This window comes from Conger conger, chromosome 3, assembly GCF_963514075.1.
Source record: "Conger conger chromosome 3, fConCon1.1, whole genome shotgun sequence".
NCBI lineage: Eukaryota > Metazoa > Chordata > Actinopteri > Anguilliformes > Congridae > Conger > Conger conger.
This window is the reverse complement of record NC_083762.1, coordinates 14,722,586-14,744,693: the sequence shown is the minus strand read 5'-3', so window position 1 is coordinate 14,744,693 and position 22,108 is coordinate 14,722,586. Positions and strand designations below refer to the sequence as shown.

The window sequence follows — 22,108 nt, the reverse complement described above, 5'->3', positions numbered from 1 at the left end:
GCGGGCTATTTCCAGGATGTAAAGCACAGTATAGTACTTTAGCACATGTATCTAAAGCTACCTGTACATTAGAGGTACACCATTCACTGTGTTACTGCCCTCAGTACAGTGCACTCCTAAGGTACTGTTGTTTCAGCATGGGTTTGCTTCCTGTACATTCTCATGTATATGAAGGACAATATTAACAATCCTGAAAAAAAAAAAAAAACATCTTAAGACCAGCTCCAAGTTCAGACCAGCTCCCTGATTTAATCAGCTCAAACTATGTTTTGAAACAGCTGGGAGCTGGCTGACCAGCTCGTACCCAGCTAGATCAGCTTATGACCAGCTCAAGTTTCAGGTCAAACTGACACAGCCAGATTTTACAACAGGGAATACAACCGGTTACATGGGGGGGGGGTTACATAATTTCACTGTAATTGTCCAGTGATGGGGACTGAGATGTTGGGGCCCAATGTGAGATCTGTGAGATCATGGGGCCCACAAGGCCTGTCTACAGCCCTAAGAGTGTATGAAGGTACGCACGCCTCCGTCTTAACCGTGCAGTTACAGCATCTACAATGAAGAGCCTGAGATTAGCACTGACGAGATTGTTCAACCACTGTGATGTATCTCCCATCCGCGATGTGGTCTAATCCCTACACAAGTGTGCAGCCTACAGCCTCCTCTATAAAGCCGAGCACGGGAAGCTGTGGGTTTTAATGTCTCTTGAGCTCTTAGCACACTTTTATGATTACTTGTCCTCCGGTAAAAATTTCATCCGGCACTGATTACAAATAACAATAAAATAACTAACGTCATTATAATCTGGGTATTAAATCAAAAGGTGTATTCCCATCTTTTCTTTTTTTATTCTGTCCAGTTTCATTAGCCAAGTACTCTGGAATAAATATCAGCATTACTTGATACATGTTTCTGACAAGACCTGCGCATCCTCCTTTGTGTTATATGGTTTGTGTATGTGTGTATTGTGTGTGAGCGCGTTTATATGTGTGTGTACACTGCATAATGAAATAATCCAAAATGTAATCACATAATTTTAAGAAAAGTAACTGTAATCAGATAAAGCTATTTTTTATATCCCAGGCTGATAACAATTATTATATATTTTTTCCTATTATTATGCAATCCGTATTAGGCCAACATGTAATCCGTTACTGTCCATCACCAGTCACCCATCACCCTTCCCCATGCAGTCAAAAGACATCAGAAACGTCTGGGTCCCAGCTGACACTGTCTGAAGCGGATGACTCAGCACGACAACCTGGCGACCCGTTGTTCCTAGACAATACCCAAGTAGATGGCACACCCAACATTACAACTCCGTTAGAAGTATCAGTCGGAACATATCAAACTCAGTCACATTGAATGCCTCACACTACATATACAGCACCCACAGTAAATTCTCCATTTCGAAAGAACTGTTAGATTTTATGCTCCAGAGACTTGGAATAAGCTGCAGAGCACTTTCAAAATGGATACTTTTTAGGCTATCTTGGCAAGATCTTAAACCTGAAATTAGTTCCGCCTCAATTAATTAGATCGGGGTGAAATTATCTGTTATAATAAGTTTATTATTTATTGTAAGTGTGTTTGTGTCACTGAAAAAAAATGTCAAAGCACCGTTAGTACTTTCCTAACATTGAAATGGTTAAACTAATTCAGGATGTGGCATTTCAGTTGATTAGGCTTAATTAATAGTCACTTTTTGATACTTTTTTACTTTTAATGAATAATTTGCTCAAATATTTAGCATGATCATTAACCTAGAATGAAACCTCCATTATAAAAAATTTTTTAAAGCAAGAATGAATGTTCAAAAATGCCTAAATTTGATCGTTTGCCCCACACATGACCAACAGAACTCACTCCAGATAAGTAGATGGCTCACTGAACCATGATTAAATTATGCCCAACTGGAAATAAAACTAGAACAGGCAGCAGCCCCCCTCAAAGCCTTATGCTGAGAAACTGAGCTTTATGTGGAATGTGAGACCTGAATTAGGCACAATAATTACAACTTTATAGAACACTTGCAGTCACTAACGGTGCCAATGTGCCGCCGGTGAAGGGCAACAGACCTTGGAAGGAAACCTACGACACAGCTGTACAATGTGACCTTTAGGAGAACTGCCCGCATATGAATGCAACACAGACGGTCATAGGAACATGTTCTATATCAGCCGTTCAATACGAGAAATCACGAGGGACAAAATGACCCATCGCCATCGTCGTAGCCATCAATGACTTCATTAATACGACGCATTATCATTTTCAATGCCGTCACGTGGGTCAAGTGCGACGGGGTGAGGTTGTATTCATATTGTCGTGTTAATTGTTGTATTGTCACAGAGCGTTGGCAGTGATGCCCCACCACTGTGGACAGTGTACGCAGAAACACAGGATTAGAGCTTTGTTTTGTCATAAATGTAATGCCAAACCACTGACACTCCTCTTCCAGTTAAGATAGCGCATGACTACGATTAAGAAAAGCACGAAAATGTTTAGTGACAACGCGGAAGTGGGTGCACGGTGAAGACAAGCTACAACACGAGCCCAATTGCAAAAATTACATAAAGCATATGATATTAGCAAGAGAAGACAACAGCGTGTCACCAGTTTTGCGACAACTCTCAAATGTCACTTGTTTTAGGAAATGCGAATTGCACTCTTCCCTTCCGAAAGCATAGGCTTTCCATTAACGCTCCTGTGTCAAGAAATAAACTGAAACCTGTGCTATTATTAACACTGCCCCAGAACAAAAAGTTCCCACGGAAACGCATTCAATGCACGTAAACTTTCTTCGAAACACAATTAAGTTATGTATAACTTCAATATTTGTTAGTTCACGGGCTGGCAAGCAATAGCTCAGAGTTCGTCTCGACATCTACTAACCATTTATTTGTGCACTCTATCACCAGCTCTTGGTAGGACGCCGCGAAGTGAAACTTCGATGCTTTCTTGCCAGTGCGTTGAAGTCTCTTCCAAACCGATGTCATGTTTGTCAATACAAAGTCGTCTTTTTACAGAAGCTTAGCGACAATACGTATTGAACACGACGGCAGTGACAAACTCCTGCACCGTCCGCCCTCCTCCTCCTCAGGGGAAAATGTCAAAATCCTTGACAGTTGCTCTCCCCGTCGTTGCTCGCGCCCAGCTTCGTTACGCGGTGTGGAGACTGTCAATATTCACACGTTGAACAGCCTCCGCGAATGGAAAACGGAACCACGCGGCCACACAGATGCAAACAACCAAAGACCTGCGAAACTGCGAACTACATCTGAACTGTCGCCATCGCCCCGACGCACTGACGGGGGAAGAATAAATTATGTACGGAAACCACCATGAAAACCGAAAGGAACTGAATCCAAATCCGCATATAGCCTACTGTAGTACTTGGCTAACTTTTAGTGTGTCTTCGCGTTAAAAAATCAAAATGTGTGTGCTCCGACTTCCAGTCAAGAGGAAATGTGCCATAGATGCACGCTGGTTCAATTTATAGACAAGGATCCTAAGGTGATGTCCGTTTTCATTGAACTGTGGCAGCCTACACAGCAACTACGTAGCCTAGTTAAAAGGTAACTGAATACCTTAAGCAGCGAAAGTGTTAGCCAATTCAGAATTGTAAATAACCACCTATAGCCAGGCGCGTGTCCTAGGCACCATTTTTAACTGCCAGGAATTCATACACTGGGAAAAAGCAGGGATAACACTGGCATGCAAAACATTGATAATGAAGCATATAATAAAAGCATATAATATGCAAAGTCTCCGAGTACTCCGAAACACGCCCAAATCAGTAGCTGATTGATACAGGCCTATGCTTAGGATACTGTATTGGAAAACAAGGGTCAAAAGTGTGCAAGGAACCTAACAACAACAACAACAATTATTATTATTATTATTATTATTATTATTATTATTATTATTATTATTATTATTATTATAGTTGTTTGCTAATATGCTACATATAGGCCTAGGCTATTTGTTGTTTTACATATCTTCATGTAACTCGAAAGCAATTGACAGGAAAACGGGGACGATCCTAAGAAAAAAAAAAACCGAGTTGAGTTCTAGATTTTCCAGACCGCTCCTGCGTGTATTTATATGATAAGCACCCCAGCAAGACAGACGGATCCGGGCAGCTGGGGTCCTAATGTCGCACCAGAGGCACCAACAACATCTCCCGGCGAGCGTGCTGCCGGGTCATGTGCGCTCTCCTTCGCACTCCCGCCTCTCCTTGTATTGCTCGTCACCTTGCCGTCCATCGCTGCACCCCTCCCTCACATCGCCCGCGGGGTTTTCCCTAACACAGTAGTAACAGGTGTAGACTTGGCTTAAATGCTTAGAGGTAATTAATTCAGAGGTAAGGTTTAGATAGCTAAAGGCAATTTTAAACAAAGTAAATATTCGCTATACTACTGGATTCCATTGCCAGTTTAATGCATTAGTTTATGCATTGGGGACAGTGCACAGTTCTCACATTGGTGCATTGCTAAAAAGAAAAGGGTAGCAGGTGTATAGCACATAAGGCTTCTACGATTTCTCTCCCCTGCAAGAGATTGTAAAAGGTGCTATTTGCTATTTAGGTAGAGAAATTATATTTCATTTCTCATTTGAATTCATTTTATTTGATTTCATTTGAATTTCATATCAAATTCAAAACATTGGTGCTAGCCTTCCAAGCAGTTAAAGGGTCTTCCCCAGCTTATCTACAAAAAATCATCAGACCCTACACCCCTGCCAGACCTCTTCGTTCAGCCTCCACAGGCCGCTTGGCACCTCCCCCTCTCCGAACCTCCACATCACGCTCACGACTACTATCTGTTCTGGCTCAACGGTGGTGGAACAAACTCCCCGTTGAGGTCAGAACTGTAGAATCTCTCCCCACCTTCAAGCGCAAGCTGAAGACACACCTCTTCAAGCAGCACCTCTCCCCATCCCTCCCTACCTCCCTGTGAACCTTAATTGTTGTCTCTGTGACTTGCTTTGTGTATCGGTATTTTTAGTTGGCTAGGTAAGCAGTGTTTGGATAGTTAACTTTGGTCACTTTTGCTCTGTTTCTTTGTTTCTTTGTTCTCAAAAAAAAAAAAAAAAAAAAGGCCCTCGTCCTTATCTTTGTTGTACAGGTAGCAGTTGAAATTGTACTTCCCTCTAGGGTCTTTCAGCGAACTTATCCCTGGTTATGGGCATGCACTTTGTTGTACGTCGCTCTGGATAAGAGCGTCTGCCAAATGCCAATAATGTAATGTAATGTAATATTTGGACAAGCAATTATTCAACTACACTGACTGAAATTAGATCAATCTTTTGCACAACCTTTCAAGGTGTTATAATACATATGAGAAAATGTGTTTGGACTGCTTTGCAAGGTGCACATAAATTTGACATAACAAATATTTGGGGTCTAGAAGGGCTCACTTTTGTAGTGAAGTTGATGCAAAAACCTGGGCGACTGTCGACTGCACAGCCCATTCTAAGACATGACAGTAAATTAGATCATGCTGGTTAGTAAGAAAGATGGACACAGTTCTCTTGCAACAAAGGGAATTTGTTTTGTATTACTAGCCAATTTTCCTTGACCACTTTACACGACTTTCCTGTGATTTTCCAGGATGCAGGTTGTTATTTTATTATTAGAGTTTTCCAGGACCGTGGGAACCCTGTATGTAATTTATTTAGTAAGGAATGGGATTAACCTAGTCAGTTTATGGTAAAACATCTCTCAGCCTTGATTTCCACCCCTCTAGCTGTCTAGATTCCGGCTTTTGTTCACTGGGTTGTCGGTCGGTCCGTTTGTGTGGGGTTAAAATGCATTGTAGCCACTCTGCTTAAACAGGAAGCTGGGTTTAGGGTCTTCTTCTTCCTACAGTATCTGGAGTCAGGTGTCTGGTCTCAAGATGGTTTTAATAACATCCATAATGGCTTTCAAGATCATGTCATTGTAAATGAATGATTGTCATAAATAAACCCCAACAGGTGGGTATGGTGGCATGGAGTTTGGTGACCCATATTTCAGTTGCTTGAGCCACCCGGAGACATGCATCCACGTGGACAAACGCTGGGTGCTGGAGGACCGGTAATTGGAGACCACAGGAGTTTGCCCACTCTTGACTCCTGTCCCTTGATCATAAACAGAGTTTGTTATTGAGATACCATATCCCACAATGCCTTGTGCCGATGAAGTGTGTGTACAAATATGTCCTGACTGACAGCTGGCTGCGCCTTCTGTTCTTGAGAAGGTGGGGAGAAATGTGCCATAGGTTAGCTGCAGGCCGAATGTCCACGAAGAGCACTGTCAGGTGGCCACTACTCAAACTGAGTGAACAGGACAATATGAGGAGACCTGATATCTGTCTTCTAGGAGCAGGAAGGAATGCTGCAAAGGCCCAAGTCTCACTCTGCGCAGAGGCAGTAAGTCCTGTGGCTCCTCCGGCGTCGGGTCCCACAGTCCTAACCTTGATAAATATAGACAGCGGTTGCTGTCCACCTGCCCCCGTCTATCAAAATGAGGGAGGGAAAGGGAGAGGGAGAGAGAGAGAGAGAGAGAGAGAAATGTTGAGAAACCGAAGACACGGGAATATGTGTACAGGGTGGCCAAAAACATATTTACACTTCAAAGCAGCGTGCGCATGCCTACACCCCGTGAGCACACGATGCATATACACTGAGCTCAGATGTAAAGACATGTGCAACAGGTGCAGAACTGCTGCCATCCGTAGGTTACAGGCAACGCAGTCACCGTGCTCCTAGCCTGCATAGCTAGCGAGGTGATTTATCATCTAAGTTAGTATCAACAGCTCTTGGGACGGTTGCCTAACAGTAGCTTGTGCCAGCGCTCACTTATGCATTAATATAAGATGCAGGGCAGTGGTGTCCCCAGCATGGAGAGCTAGCATGATCATTTTAATGGATCACAAAGGACACTAAATCCTGGTGGACAAATTAATTTATTTTTGAACACATGCCTGTGGCCTTTTTGACACCTAAAAAGTTTAGCCATTGCAGTTAGTAAGCAATGGCTAAAGATTAAACTTGAAGTTTAGGCCCTCAAGGAAGCCTCATATACTGCTGACAGTGCTGGTGATGGTCTTTTACATAATATTATAAGCTTTGATTAAAGCCACTTAAATCAGTGGATCTCAAGGCCACCTGGCATTCATCCAAGCGAATCTCTTTCCCTGATCTATTAGACACCGCTGGTGTAGAGCAAACACATTTCACAATGATGGAATTGGTACTGTACTGTGGCTGCTTCATGCTTGTGCTTGACTCACTTTAGGGTAGCCACAGGCTCCAGTGTGGAGGTGGGGGAGGTGGCCCAGCGAGGAAGCCTGAGTCTGGGTCAGAGAGAGCATCATTTTGGGCCGTGGTGCCCTAGTGACCTCCAGCCTCCTGCTGAGATGAGCCCAGCTGAGGGTCAAAGCTGTTGGAACAAGTGGACCTGCTAAACCCTTTAAGGTGTGACATCACAAATATGTGATTAGATTAGATTCTTAACTGAACATTACAACGATGATGTAACAACCATGACTGTTAGCTGAAAGCAAAGTGCAAGAATGCTGACACTGAGAACATTGAAAAAAACATTCCAAAAAATCTACTCTTAAAAGTGTTAAGGAATGAGGTCACAAATATGTGATTAGAATGTCATTCACTGAACATTCTAATGCTGATGTAACAATCACTACTGGTAATGAAAAACATTAGAGTTATGGAACACTGACGAATAATCCAAAAGATATTTTGATCGCCCAACCTCCAGAGAATCTCCAGTCTATACTGTACATGTCACGGTGTCCCTCCCACTGTTTTTCCCAACATGAGCCTGCTGGCCTTTGGCTTATTAACAACTGGACGAAAGGGCACGGCTACACCTTTAAATTCTCACTAATCATTAGTCCAAACAGCCTACAGCTAAACACACTAAAACACTAAGTGATAAAAAAAAATATATATATATATATATATATATATATATATCTTCATTGTTCTGCCAAATTTAGCACGCCCACTTCCTGCTATATAAAAAAGGTATAATAAATCAATGGGGGCAGTCCTCTCTTTTTGACACATGAAATATAACTAAAAACATTTTGCATATACAGTATATATTTTTACTGTCCTGTATAGGTCTGAGTGATTTATTGCAAGCAAAGTAAAGTACTGTGTGTGTTGTTGAAGGTGATGAGAATTTGATATGGAGAATGAAAAAAAAACCTTGTCAAAAATAACTTTGCAGTAACGAACATGGTTTGCGGATACATAGAAAACATGACCTCACCCATCCCTCTTGAGTGTGGAGCGAAAGCTCGAAAAGGAGGACAAGGCAACTTCAACAAACAACAGGAGGATTCATCCTCCAGGAACCTGCTGTCCTTTCCTGACAAGTCCAGTCCTCAGCTCAGGGCCCATGTCATGAGTTAGCCATCCAGGACATCCCCGGCCTCCCGATGGCCTAATAAGCTGACATTATGAGCTGCAGGAATGATGTGTTTATGCAGGAGAGGGCAGCCGGGAGACCAGTCCATACAGGGAACAAATCATCTGTGCTTTGACAGCTGTTTACAGGTCTCTTCTTGGAGGGCAAACTGAATTTCAGTGCCAAACTTTAAAACCCCAACAATATGAAAACAGATTTAAGAGGACACATCATAATGATACACACTCCTGCACTGAACAAGTCAATGAAAAATAATAGAGAAAAGATAGCTGCTTATTAAAGGTAGAGTCTCATCTGTAACAGCAGATTTTGAAATCCAAATTAGATTAATAATTTGTTAGTTATATGTTAATCATGATTTTGGACAAGATGCAAGCAAATAAAAACTTTAATATCTTTTTTTATTATGATTCATTATGAGCCATAGAACACAAGTTTTATAAAGACTTGAATAAACAAATAAATCTCTCCTGCCATCTTGTGGTAAAATAATAAATGGCAATGTGGGCGAACCATTGTCCAATCTGTGCAGCTGTTTATGAGGGCGCAGAGCAGGGTTTTGCTCTCCACAGAGGCCCACAGCTCCAGCGTTGCCCACTGCAATATAGCGAACACAACAGGGCGGCCTGTAGCGTAGTGGTTAAGGTACATAACTGGGACCCACAAGGTCGGTGGTTCGATCCCCGGTGTAGCCACAATAAGATCTGCACAGCCGTTGGGCCCTTGAGCAAGGCCCTTAACCCTGCATTGCTCCGGGGGAGGATTGTCTCTCGCTTAGTCTAATCAACTGTATGTCGCTCTGGATAAGAGCGTCTGCCAAATGCCATTAATGTAATGTAATGTAATGTAATGTAACAACAAACGTTCTCACAATGTTACTGGAATGTTTTGTCAATGTTGCAACATTGCCACAACATGGCAGCAACACTGTGAGAACATTCTGTGCTAGTTGAGAAGCTCCTGCAACACCACCACCTCAGCATGGGCTACAGTTGGCCCGGGAGACGGAGGACTGAGGGGCCGGGGTGGAGCCAACAAGCAGGAGAGAGGCAGGGCCTGGAACAGGAAAAGCCGGTTCTTCGACCTCCTTTCCGCCCTGGGGCTGCACCCTCTGGGGGGTCTTGGTGGTGCCACTGAGCCATGACAGACAGGGAGGAGTCAGCGGATGGAGATCCGCTCATCTCCGGGAGCATCTGGGGAGCCCACTGTCTGGGGGCGCACTCAATTCGGGGCCCCTGGGCGGAGTCTTCACTCCATTTTAACCAGGCTCTCCTGGCAGGAGGCTGCCCACCTGTCTGCTGTGATGCAGATTATGTTGCTTTCTGTTGAACAGTTTTACTCTCAGACACATCTGTGCAACTGCTCTTTGTGTATGACATCATATGCAAAATAGTCCATCTGTCCATCAGAATGCTGCATGTGAGGACATCAGGCAGGAGCCTGTAGGGCTTGGATGAGGCAGGCACAGAGACTTTTTCCACGTCGGTTCCCATATTCAGATTTTGTTGTATCTGTATATTTCAACTGTACAGTGCAATGTAACTTTTTGTGTTGTTGTGTTGTCTGTACTGCACTGTCACAGTATCAATAAAATTGATTCTCAACTAGTAGGATTGCAGAGAATGAAGGAAAACCGTATGCATGAAGGAAAAAGGTTATTACTGTTCACATCTCTACATGTACCTCACCACATGCAAAACCGGCAGGAATTTAACACAGTTCACACACAGAACATTTATGCCCCAGAGCTACAGTCAGAATGCTTGGTGATATATAAAAAAGCCTTGAACACAGAAAATCCACAAACAAGTAAAGAAATTACTCATTTTTGGCTCATTTTATTCAGTCACTGCAATTCAGACAGTGCTCCCACCACCTTTCTTGTAAAAATGTCTGTTGGACATTAGTCTGCACTTAAAAATTACAGGTTGCAAGTTAAGATAAAATAAATCTGAGGGACTGAATTGTATTTTGTCATTTATTCTCAGGTGCTCTGGGGGTTGGCTTGAAGGTAAAGATGGGGATTCCTTTGGGTACCTCAGCACTGGAGCAGGGGGGTGCAGGTCTGGGGCCCACCCTGGTTTAGTCTATGGTTCCAGGGGTGGTGGGGAGCGGGTGCGAGGTAGGTGGGGCGTGTCAGGGACGGTTGGGGAGATGGTGGAGATGGGGCAGAAGTATTGGGGATCCTCTTTTCGGGGGGCCTTCTCCTTCAGGCTCAGCGGAGGGAGGAAGTCTCCGCACAGCGCGAGTTCGTCCAGGGCAAGCCCGGGCAGCTGGCTCTCCCAGGGTCCAGAGAAGAACCGGATCAGGGCCTGGGTCTGGGGCAGCCGCCAGAACGTCTCCAGGACCACCAGGAGAACCAGGAGGCCCAGCAGCAGGTAGCCTAGAGAGGAGAGAGCGGTCTGAACACGCCACCACACCTTCTGTGTATGAACAACAAGCCCCTTATCTACGCATTCTGCATCGGTCTCAACACACCAACACACCTTCTGTGTATGAACAACAAGCCCCTTATCTGCGCATTCTGCATCAGTCTCAACACACCAACACACCTTCTGTGTATGAACAACAAGCCCCTTACCTGCGCATTCTGCATCAGGCCAGCCTGAAATACGCGACTCGTATACTTTTCTGTCCTTTACTGAGCTTGTCTGGTGTATTGGAGGCAATGAAAGGCTCTCAAAATGAAGTGAAAATGCCCACCGTCTGTTTGGCTCAATTACACCACTCAAGACATTACATTACATTAATGGCATGTGGCAGATGCTCTTATCCAGAGTGACGTATAACAAAGTGCATACCCATAACCAGGGATAAGTGTGCTGAAAGACCCGAGAGGGAAGTACAATTTCAACTGCTACCAGTACAACAAAGATAAGGACCAGGGCCTATTTGATATATTTTTTCAAACCAAGACCGATTGAGCACAGAAAAGTATTTTCATCAAAATCAGTTACATGTCTGACTCAGGTCTGTTCTGGATTAACCATGCGAAGGTGTAAGATCACAAAAATTATGTGATGACTGAACATTACAGAGTGCATCATTTCCTGTTTGAAAGTGACATCACAGCCATCCAGTCCACATTCTGCCGTCATGGTGCTCACAGGAGACGGCGAGCTCCAGCCCTCTCCAGGCGGCCAGGCTGCGGGTGCCCCCCGGCAGGTAGTCCCCCAGGCCGATGGTGCTCAGGGAGATGTAGCAGAAGTAGAAGGACTCCAGGAAGCTCCAGCCGGGCACCAGGTGGCAGAGCACGGCGGCGGGGAGCAGGAACAGCAGCCCCGCGGTCAGCCCCAGGAGCAGCCCGGCGTGGGCCAGGGCTGCTCCACTGTACGACAGGCCCCAGTGCGCCTGCACGTAGCGCAGTGGATAGTGGGTAACCCAGGGCAGCAGGAGGTGGGTGAGGCAGGACAGCAGCAGGAGGGTTATGGGTATTCCCAGGAGGGAGTACGTCACCAGGAAGAGCTTCCCGTCGTCCGATATGGGCATGGAGCTGCCGTAACCTGGGCGACACCCCATGATGGAAGGTTTTCAAAAAAGAATGAGCTTTTCAAAAATATATTATAAAAGAATTAAGTATTTTATTTTCTAATTTCATGTTGCATACTGCTTTTTTACAGACTGAATTGTAAAGTGAATTACTGGATTAATTCAGGTAAATGAATTGCAAGTGATTTGGCTCAAAAGCGGTGCCTAACCTGATTTTTATGAGCAGCCCTACAATCCCCAAAAAAGTAAGCTAGTTACAGGAATGGCGGATGGATTTAAATGTGTGGAATTGTCATTTAATAACACGGCGCTCTGAGAGACCGGTTTCCATAGGAACCAGGATGGTCACTTAAGGATTGACCACAGGCTAATCCGGTAGAGTTACACAACCAAATTACCCCTGAGAACAGGCGATTCTACTTTGAATGTTTCGAAACATTAAGTGGCACATTTAAATGCGATCATGTAAATTATTCGGATGAATAATTCTGCTTTTCCTTTGGCATTTGAAATACACGCATTCGCATAACATTTCAATCCATTACAAACGTACATGAACCTGGACCAATTTCTCATTCTAAATTTGCTTCGTTAGGCTACTTTTCTTACCCGTGGTAGTAAGAATAGTTACAACAAAAAACAAGGACGAGGAGAAATCGTAGCTGTATTCCTCGTCTTCAGCCTCCAGGACCGTAACACCGCGTTCTTCTGCAAAAAGTGCCATCTTGACAAATTCGTCCAGGCGGCTCCCTTTCACGCAACGGTGGCGGTCCAGAAACTCGATTCGGAACTGTCGTACTTCGGCCACGAGAGCGTCTGCCTCGGACTTCTCAAGGGCCTTAAACACGATCCCTCCAAAAATGAGGTACAGCACATAACCGAGCACCAAAATCAAGAACGCTCTTATTCGACAAAACCTCCAAACGGAATCTAGTCGAGGTACCATTGTGTTTACAAAAATAAACTAGATCTTACCAAGTAGGCCTACAGGAGACCTGTCGTAGGTAAACCAATACCTTCGTCTCATATTAAGCATTCACCGCTTAAAAATTCATGACCGCGCGTCAGCTGAAAGTGGTGTGAGGTGAAGAAACCATTCTCTTCATCGTTTTCAGCCGAATGTCTTCCAGCCGGCGAAAATAATATCACTGCATTTCTCTACTAAGTGTTTCAGACCTGCGACGATGATAGACACCTGCCAATGCGGGGTGAAATGTAGTTCTAAAAACACTCGTTTTAAATGACAAAAAACGGTTTGTTGACAGTGTCTCCAAATCTGTAGGCCAGGGATAATCAAATCATGGTTCTTCGAGGGCCTAGAACCACCCTTTCATTACCTGGAGTCTCGCCAATCTTGAGAAGTAATTGTTAAATTAATCACCCGAAAAGAAAACCAGGGCTGGATTTGGATTTGGATAGGAGGGCCAGATTTGATGATCCCTGCTGTAAGCTGTTGTCAGCATTTTGGAAAAACCAGCGTAATCAGAAAATGCGTTCTGAAGAAAGGCCTTATTTGATCAAAACGGAAAACAAGACAAGAAACTTGCACTAAATTGCTAAACAAATATTTGCCATTTATCGTCCATTTACCTGGTGTTCCTTCCCAAAACAGCATTCACAAAAAGAACATGCAGGTCAAAATATCCACACTCAGACATAGTGCCATTGGTTAATTTTGCCCTGCTACAATGTACATTGTCCATCATCTCTGAAGTATGCGATCAGAAAATGAGCAAAAATATATATTTACGAACCACCCTCTTTGTTCAATGAGTACAGATTAACACTTACTCTGTACCCATCCACAATCAAAGATCAGTAACTGGCCTTGGGCAGTTTACAAACCATCACTTCATCAATGATTTAATGTACCACACCTAAAGCCTTAATGAAAGCAAGCTCTAGAAAACAGTCCCGTGAATGTTTTTAAGAAAGTCATGTTGTACGAAACCACTTTAGTGAGGGAGTAGATGGGAGCCAGGCTTTGACTGGATGCTCCAGCCTGGTGTAGAGGAGAGCTGGCTCTGTTATTCTCCCAGGGCTGCTTGGCCAGGCAGTCTGTTCCTGCGTGCCAGTGGGCAGGGCTTAGAGAGACAGGGGGCGGGCCAGTGGAGGGAGTAATGGTGTGGGAGGGGCAGGTAGTGAGAGTAGTAAAAGCTTATGGGGTGGGTGGAGTTTAGAGAGGCAAGTGGAGAGAGTAACAGGGTGGGCAGGGCTTAGACAGGAGAGTGGGCTGGGGGTTAGAGAGGCACATAGGCAGGGCTTATAGGGGCAGGTGGAGGGAGTAATGGAGTGGGCGGGGCATAGATAAGTGAGTGGGCGGGGCTTAGAGGGGCAGGTAGAGGGCATAATGGAGTGGGCGGGGCTTAGATACGTGAGTGGGCGGGGCTTAGAGGGGCAGGTGGAGGGAGTAATGGGAACAGGTCCAGCGGCGCACAGGCCGGCCCACTCGGCCAATCACAGGCAGCTTGTGGGCGTAGGCGCGGGGAGGCAGGGGGGCCAGGGGCGGCGGGGGGGTGAAGCTGGTCTGGAAGCGTCGGCCCTGGCAACGGCGGCCCATCTGCCGGCCTCCGATGAGGAAGGAGAAGGCAGGCGGCGGGAAGCGGGCCTTGGGGAAGACGTCGCGGGACGGGCCCGTGGAGCGCTGACCCGGCCGGGAGGACGACCTGGAGCGCTGCACCGAGGAAGAGGAGGAGGAGGAGGAGCGAGGGAGAGACCTGAGGAGAGACAGACGCATTCATGAGGCCAGAAAAGGAGGTAAACAGAGAAGCTACTACAGGGTCATTGTGTGGGCAAATGGACCATTTTTAACCTCATCCCCTCAGATCTTCTGATCTTTGACACCCATAATGTAGCCTTGGAGCAATGACCAATTGTATACTTTTGAGGAATAAAAACAAAACAACCAAAAAAAATCATTACGAAAATAAATGACAAAGTCAAGTTTCCACTTTTTGCCTACCCACCTCTACTCATTCTAATCACTCTACTCAGGGTTATGTCTGAATACTTGACTTAATTCCTTGCATGAATTAAGAATGAATAGTAATAACCCAATTCTCAAAACCCAAAATCTGTGAACCATTCACATTTTTGCAAAATATTTCATGGTTTTCATATGTTGCTCTGTACAGTCAGATCTAAAAGATGACGTCAGATGGACAGAACACAAACTAAGATCAGACCGCACAGGTGTGGCCTCACCTGCCGGTTGCCGTGGCGGCCAGGCTGGGCGGGGCGGGCTCAGCGCGGGGGCTGTTGTCCTGGCGGGGGCTGATGTTGAGGCTGGCGGTGAGCTGGGGCATCTTGCGGGCGGTGTCGCCGCTGGGGGGCGGGTCCTTGCGGGGGTCGGAGGTCAGGGCGGGGCCGGTGGGCGGGCCCGTGCTGAAGCGCACCGCCAGGCTGTCCCCGAAGAAGGAGTAGAGCTCGCCGTACATGGCGGGCAGGGCCACGGGGCTGCAGTCCTCCCACGGGCAGCCGCTCCCGCCCGCCTGCAGGTGGCTGGCGATGCCCAGGCCCGGATCCCCCAGCGGCTCCGGAGGGGGGCTGAGCCCCGGGGAGCTCTCCCTGAGCCCCATCACCCCCCCTGCCCCCGCCAGCCCGCCCGAGCCACCCTCCGCCCGCGAGGACAGGGAGAGCGCCTTCATCTTCAGCAGCCTCTCTACTGCCACCTGCGGGACAGGGGTGGAAATGCACGTCAGTTTAAGATACACTTTTGTTGAGGAATAATTCAGTTCAGAATAATTCAGGTCTATGCAGACTTCAATCTTGGTGCAGCTGTATGTCATGATCATGGAGAGTACAAGCGTTTGTAGTTCTCCTAATGGTCAGAGCCACAGAGGGACATCACAGAGGGACATCACAGAGGGACACACAGAGGGACACAGAGGACACACAGAGGGACACACAGAGGGACACACAGAGGGCACACAGAGGGCACACAGAGGGACACACAGAGGGACACACAGAGGGACATCGCCCGCGACGCGCAGCACCCACCAGGATGGCCCCGTACACCTTGTGTCCATCGGCCTTCACCTGGGCGTTGGAGACGGAGTAGTCGTCCAGCACAGCCTGCAGGTTGGCCCAGTACGCAGGGAGGTGGGGATACAGGACACGCTCCACAGCCTGAAACACACACACACGTGCACGCAAACACACACACACACACACATTACATTGCATTGCATTACATTACTGGCATTTGGCAGATGCTCTTATCCAGAGCAACGTACAGTTTAGACACTCTTATCCAGAGCAACGTACAGTTTAGACAAAGCAGGAGACAATCCACCCCTGGAGCAATGCAGGGGTAAGGGCCCTGCTCAAGGGCCCAACAGCTGTGCGGATCTTATTGTGGCTACACCAGGATTAGAACCACCGACCTTGCGTGTCTCAGTCATGTACCTTAACCACTACGCTACAGGCCGCCGCCACCCCCACACACACACACACACACACACACACACACACACACACACACACACACACACACACACACACACACACACACACACACACACACACACACACACACACACACACACACACACACACCTACTAAAGTTTCTCAATTTTCTCAACCGAAGCCAAAACCCCTTGGGGTTGAAAGGCTTGATAAAATAACAGCTGAAGACCTCTTGTACAGACATTCTGAGCCACACAGGAGCCCCTGCAGACAGACAGGACCGGTGCATAACCGGGACTACGTTACCTTCCATCCGAGCGCGTGGAGCCCCACCACCGCTCCGTAGTGGGAGCAGAGAGGCCGGACCGGGTCGGACAGAACCTTCTGGAGAGAGAGCAGGATCTGGTGGTACAGGCCACTCACCAGGTCCCCATGAGTCCTGTTACAGACAGGCGGGATGGGAGAGAGAAATCAGACCCGGGTCAAGCACATGTGTTAAACACTTTAACAATCCTTAAAATAAAAACTTTTTCACTGGAAGAAATTACTAATCAGGACATGCGTACAAATTCATCTTGTTAAGAATATTGGTGAAAAGGGGCTTTTCTTCAAAAATTCACATTAATCTGCCTTTAATGGTGCAAACTGGTGTGTCACTTTAACCATTTGAAGAGCCGGTGTATTTAGAACTCCACTGCTTCCAGTCACCAGCAGCGATTGTGACATCAGCATTAGAACGTTCACTTAAAAACACTCTAATCACATCAGATACTTGGTCGAAGGGGACTGGTACGCCCATGCCTATTTGTCTTCCTCAGTAGGGTATTTTTTTATTTATCCTTTATTTATTTTCCTGCAGTTACTCGTAGTCAGGTAACCCCTGTTCTAACAGCGTAGCTGTGTGAGTGTAACTGGAAACGTGCCCAGAAGAGGACATCCTACGTGGAAGCCACCAGCCGCAGTGGTGCTGGGGATAAGGGGACGGCTCCAGGACGGCTCCAGGAAGGACCCACCAGAAGATGTGGCTGAGCAGCAGGGCTGCGTAGTCGCGCAGGGTCCAGTGGTCGTTGAGCGGGTTGATGGAGGCGGCGAGCGGCTCCAGGATGCAGTACATGACGCTGGCCACCAGGCTGCGCACGTAGGAGCCCAGGTACAGGTACGGGTTCTGCACCAGGCTCTTCACCATGTGCAGCAGCCGGCTCAGCTGCTCCAGGTCGTGGCTCACCGACTTCACCTGGGGCACAGACACCAATGACCGGACCTCACATTGAGCTTCAGCCGAGAGGGCCAGAAGACAGAGTATTTCAAAAACATTATGTAACAGACCCAGCTGGACATGCCCTGCCACTTCAGACTGAACCGTCTCAATGGCCGTCATACCGGATATTCAATTTAATTTCATTTTTAATCACGCTTCTTACAGAGAAGTGTCACAAAGAAACTTTACAGAGAAACAGAAAGAAAATTGGGCAGAAACCAGAAGCCAACCTTTTTGGCCTGAGCTGCCAAAAAGCAAGTGAGTGAGGTAAAAACTGCCCATAGGTGATATCTCTTGGTATACTATATTTGCATCAAAATTTTGAACTGAATTTTTTCCCCTTATTCTCCCAAATTGCATTCACCAGGCAGGCTCACTGCAACACTGGCTCATCTTCTCCTGCACGTGACCTACCCCGCTGATGACGTATACAAAGTATGGAAGCAGAGCTGCTATCTTGGAGTTGGACTGGAGATCCAGCAGAGCAACCTGAGAGAGAGGAGAAAATGCAAGGTGTCTATAGAGAGCTCAACCCAAGGGAAGGGCTCAGACCGTAATGCTAAGGCAAAAAAAAACATGAAGAATTTCATCAAGCAACACAACATTTATCAAGTGCTGTCCTCTTAGACTGCCACCACACTTTTTTCAGACCTCCAGTCTTAGCCTGCAAGACCGATAAGAGACAGGTTTCTGTTCTGTGATGAACACGTTGAAGCGGATGCTGTACGTATGAGTGCATTATGTTGCTTTAGGCTGTGGTTTTGAAACTAGTGTTGACTTTGGCGGCTTGGAGAAGGGCGCAGGCTCAGAGAACAGCAGGACGGCTCCCGTGACCACACAGCCTCGGTGGAGACGTACCTTCATGAGGTGGGGGTCCTCTCCCAGGATGGCACGGGTGATCTGCTGGTAGTACTTGAGCAGATCTTCCGACAGAGTCTGAACCGCGCTGGGCACTGGGGAGGGGCGGGCAAGGGGTCGTAAGCAAGGTTAATGCACCTAGTACATCTGGCCTTTCGCAAGGAATAACAATACAGAACATTACAGGCGTTTAGCATATTTTATCATTTGTAATTACAATTTGTTATTTAGCTGACGCTTTTATCCAACGCAACTTGCAGTTGACTAGACGAAGCAGGGGATAATCCCCTCCGCAGCAATGTGGGGTTAAGGGCCTTGCTCAAGGGCTCGACAACTGTGTGGATCTTATCGTGGCTATACCGGGGTTGGAACCACCAACCTACTGGGTCCCAGTCACTTACCTTAACCACGAGGCTACAGGCTAGCAGACGCTCTTATCCAGAGTGACATACACAGCTTTTTGTTGTATTAACTGAAGCTCCTAACCCGTATCTGCATGATTTTATGTATTGCACTGCTGCCACATGATTGGCTGATTAGATAAATGCATGAATAAGTGAGAGTACAGGTGCTCCTAATAAAGTGCTCAGTGAGTGTATACTGAAGCAATGCAGGTTAAGTACCCTGCTCAAAGGTACAACAGCAATGTCATATCTTACACAGTCATTGCTGCAGTCTTTATCTAATCAACACACAATGGTGTCGGTTTCTTGCCAGGGCTTCTCAGACTCTTACCTGTGCCTTGAGGCTCCACGTTTCCCTTCCCATCCAGGTAGGACACTTGCACTGCCGGAAACACCAATCAACAGTCAGCATTAGACAATGCTATTCATCACACGGACACAACACACATCAACGAACACCCCTCGCAGGCCTCCACATGCTGAAAGACAGGGGGAAGGTGAACTTTTAGCATTCGTGCACCAGTGGAGTTTCATGCACGCCGGGTAGGACAGCTGTGCATACATACTAAACAAATTCAACTGTGCGAATGAATGCATTCATCACTCAAAAAGAGTGTCAATTTCAATAGTGTGTGTGTGTGTGTGTCTATAGACAGAGCAGTTCAGTACTTAGCACTAAGATGCAGGACATGGACTGAGTCTCGACCTTTCTACGTGCCGCTGTACAGCGGGGGCTCCTCGTACCTCGCACCATGGTCTCCGCACAGCCTTTGGGGATGTTGGTGGCCAGCGCCAGCTCCACCAGGTTGATGTCACGGTCCTCCACGAAGAACAGCTCCGCTTCCTTAGTGGGGCGGAAGGGCAGGGCGTCCTGGGCTCCATATCCACAGACAGCCTGAGGGGGGGGGGGGGAGGATGGGCTCAGAGTTACAGCTACCACTGCCTCCACTGTTACACTCATCCACGCAGTCAACCTGAAGAAACCTGTCAACCACGGCAAATCAGTGAAATGTTGCACGGAGTGCTGACCACCATGCTTCTGTGTGTGTGTGTGTGTGTGTGTCTGCTTTTGCGTGCGCATGTGTGTTTGTATGTGCGTGCGTGCATTGAGTGTGTGTATGTCTCTGCGTAATTTGAGTGTATGTGTGTGTGCGTGCATTGAGTGTGTGTATGTCTGCGTGCAGGTGTGTGTGCATGTGTGTTTGTATGTGCGTGCGTGCATTGAGTGTGTGTATGTCTGCGTGCAGGTGTGTGTGCGTGCATTGAGTGTGTGTATGTCTGCGTGCAGGTGTGTGTGCGTGCATTGAGTGTGTGTATGTCTGCATGCAGGTGTGTGTGCGTGCATTGAGTGTGTGTATGTCTGCGTGCATGTGTGCGCAGCGAGCCTGTGTGCATGCATGTGCGTGGTATGTGCATTTTTGCTTGTGTGTGTGTGTGCATGTGTGTGGGAGTGTCGCCTCCACACACCTCCACGTTGCTCCAGCGCAGTGCCCTGTTAAAGTCCTCCACAGTCAGCTTCCTGCGCTTGGCATGCCTCATGAACTGGGAGCTGCTCTGTTAGGCAAAGTCAGACAGAACCACCGACAGTCAGTTTGACAGAAACAGAAAGCACAGCGGACTCCTGCCCCCGTACGTACCTGTGTAGCCTCCCTCAGTCGGTAACACACGTCCTCCGCCAACAGCGCAGCGACCTCATCGCTAAGCTCCACGCCTGCGCTTTCCGCCATGAGTTTCACAGACTCCCGCGGTACCTCGGCAAAGCGCCGCTCCTCTCTCTCCGCCATCGGTAAAGCACTGTCAACTCAGTTCTGCACAGAATACAAAGTAATGACAATCAAGAATAATTCATTGGGGCAAAAAGTATATAGCACTGAAATCCGTCATTTACGCATACTGAAGCAAAGACTATACTATAAAGACCAATACAAACATAAGTTTGTATACAACGCATTTCATATTGTTTTCATGCAGGAACGCTTGTTAATGTATTAATGACTGTAACTGCCGTTACACAGCTTATAATGTAGACATGTCACATTGGTATACGTTATTAATCTACTATGCTTGATTGATCTACATACCCTTAAAATATTTTGTATCCATAATAATATTAGTATATGCAATCCACCGAGGTGGTATGGAGGAGTATGACGCCATAGCCTAACTATTACTGAACTCAATGTTTGACATTTTCAGGGTTTCCTTCTGAAAGAACCACAATGGTCATGGACTCCAATTTGGAGTCTCCAAAACTAAACAAACATTCAAATCTATAAGTTCCGAGTTCGGGCAGAACGCGAATGCTGGTTTAATTTGTTGATCAAATTCATAAGTAACGAGTATATCGTCACAATTGAGCAGAAATAACTCTGGAACAGAACTAAGTTGTGTCACCCTGAATTGATGACGATGTAACGTTAGCTAACGAATTGGACATGCCAGACCGGTGGAAACGCGTTCACGGGTGTTGCAAACTGAAGATGCTTAGAATAGAAGGCTACACGCTGTATAATGCGAAGTTTCTTTGGACTTTCCGTTTTAGATAGAACTTCGCAGAATACATTTCACTAATATTTAAGGTAACGCTACCTCCAATAAACAACCTGAAATGTGTGGCAGGCGCTAGCTAACAATTCTGCGGCAAGTTCAGTTAACCAAGTGAATACTACAGCAACTCCACTTTGACATTGGTTTAATGGCTTGAATTGTTTTAGCTGCTACATCATGAGCCAACGTTAGCTATATATAGTTAGCGACCCATTTTGCTGCAGTCAAGCGAATTTGGCTAACGCGTTAGCGAATGTTACCATGGTTAAGCTAAAGAGATCTAGCCTAGCATATCGATTGCTGCGCCATGTTTACATCTCGCATTCATACCACAGAAACCGCGCTAGCTAGTAATCGCGGTTCAGCAGAACGCAGACAAGGGCTTACCTCTGGAGAAAAATCACGTTTGCAAATACAATTGCAAAGTCATTTACTCTTCGTTTTTCTGAGCGACACCATAGAAATAAATGACACCGCTACGGACTCCCAAAACACAAGTTACGTTCCGGAACCACACAATTCCGCCATTCAGAGATTGGTCAGAACAGTCTGCCAATCAAGCTAGAAGGCGCACGCTATTCGACGAGAAGGGACTGGCTCGCAATCAGGCAAACTCCTCACAAGTGTGGAGCCGAGCGGAACCGATAGGTGAGCATTAGTTTACCTCTTGAAGTTTGCTTTGTATAAACCTGGGTCCTCTG

At 46.6% G+C, this 22,108-nt stretch overlaps 3 protein-coding genes across 13 annotated transcripts in view; all 3 read right to left on the bottom strand.

The window, feature by feature from the left end:
- Window positions 1-3,682, bottom strand: part of ehbp1l1a (EH domain binding protein 1-like 1a) — a 58,765-nt gene extending 55,083 nt beyond the window's left edge. For 2 of the 10 annotated variants that reach the window (XM_061235588.1, XM_061235595.1), the window contains exon 1: window positions 2,896-3,682. In XM_061235588.1, the coding sequence (XP_061091572.1) occupies window positions 2,896-2,999 (104 nt within the window). In that variant the 5' untranslated portion in view covers window positions 3,000-3,682. The remainder of the gene's footprint in view (window positions 1-2,895) is intronic. The other 8 variants (XM_061235590.1, XM_061235591.1, XM_061235592.1 and 5 more) reach the window with 5 other exon arrangements.
- A 6,598-nt stretch (window positions 3,683-10,280) lies between these two features.
- Window positions 10,281-13,346, bottom strand: kcnk7 (potassium channel, subfamily K, member 7). 2 transcript variants are annotated; one of them, XM_061235255.1, is made up of 4 exons: window positions 12,908-13,346; window positions 12,542-12,770; window positions 11,551-11,946; window positions 10,281-10,826 (listed from the first exon to the last, which is right to left on the bottom strand). In XM_061235255.1, exons 2-4 carry the CDS (start codon window positions 12,654-12,656, stop codon window positions 10,531-10,533), a joined length of 807 nt encoding a protein of 268 aa, XP_061091239.1. In that variant the 5' UTR covers window positions 12,657-12,770; window positions 12,908-13,346; the 3' UTR covers window positions 10,281-10,530. The 2 variants fall into 2 exon arrangements, with proteins under 2 accessions (XP_061091239.1, XP_061091237.1); XM_061235253.1 differs by having other exon boundaries at window positions 12,542-13,346.
- A 139-nt stretch (window positions 13,347-13,485) lies between these two features.
- Window positions 13,486-21,924, bottom strand: taf6l (TAF6-like RNA polymerase II, p300/CBP-associated factor (PCAF)-associated factor). The gene is made up of 12 exons (XM_061235252.1): window positions 21,795-21,924; window positions 20,498-20,668; window positions 20,328-20,414; window positions 19,605-19,755; window positions 19,192-19,242; window positions 18,457-18,551; window positions 18,013-18,087; window positions 17,354-17,574; window positions 16,647-16,779; window positions 15,932-16,060; window positions 15,137-15,603; window positions 13,486-14,649 (listed from the first exon to the last, which is right to left on the bottom strand). The coding sequence occupies exons 2-12, from the start codon at window positions 20,642-20,644 to the stop codon at window positions 14,322-14,324; spliced, it is 1,884 nt and encodes a 627-aa protein (XP_061091236.1). The 5' UTR covers window positions 20,645-20,668; window positions 21,795-21,924; the 3' UTR covers window positions 13,486-14,321.
- Window positions 21,925-22,108: the final 184 nt, after the last annotated feature.

What these genes read in the sequence shown, in the direction of transcription:
- kcnk7 (XM_061235253.1), bottom strand. Translation starts at nt 12,878, where the DNA reads ATGGTACCTCGACTAGATTCCGTTTGGAGGTTTTGTCGAATAAGAGCG. An exon ending in AACTATTCTTACTACCACGG is followed by an intron (nt 11,947 to 12,541) that starts GTAAGAAAAGTA and finishes GGTGTCGCCCAG; the next exon opens with GTTACGGCAGCTCCATGCCC. An exon ending in GCTGGAGCTCGCCGTCTCCT is followed by an intron (nt 10,827 to 11,550) that starts GTGAGCACCATG and finishes TCTCCTCTCTAG; the next exon opens with GCTACCTGCTGCTGGGCCTC.
- taf6l (XM_061235252.1), bottom strand. Translation starts at nt 20,644, where the DNA reads ATGGCGGAGAGAGAGGAGCGGCGCTTTGCCGAGGTACCGCGGGAGTCT. An exon ending in TGCGGAGACCATGGTGCGAG is followed by an intron (nt 19,243 to 19,604) that starts GTACGAGGAGCC and finishes TGTTTCCGGCAG; the next exon opens with TGCAAGTGTCCTACCTGGAT. An exon ending in CTGCTCAGCCACATCTTCTG is followed by an intron (nt 16,780 to 17,353) that starts GTGGGTCCTTCC and finishes TGTCTGTAACAG; the next exon opens with GACTCATGGGGACCTGGTGA.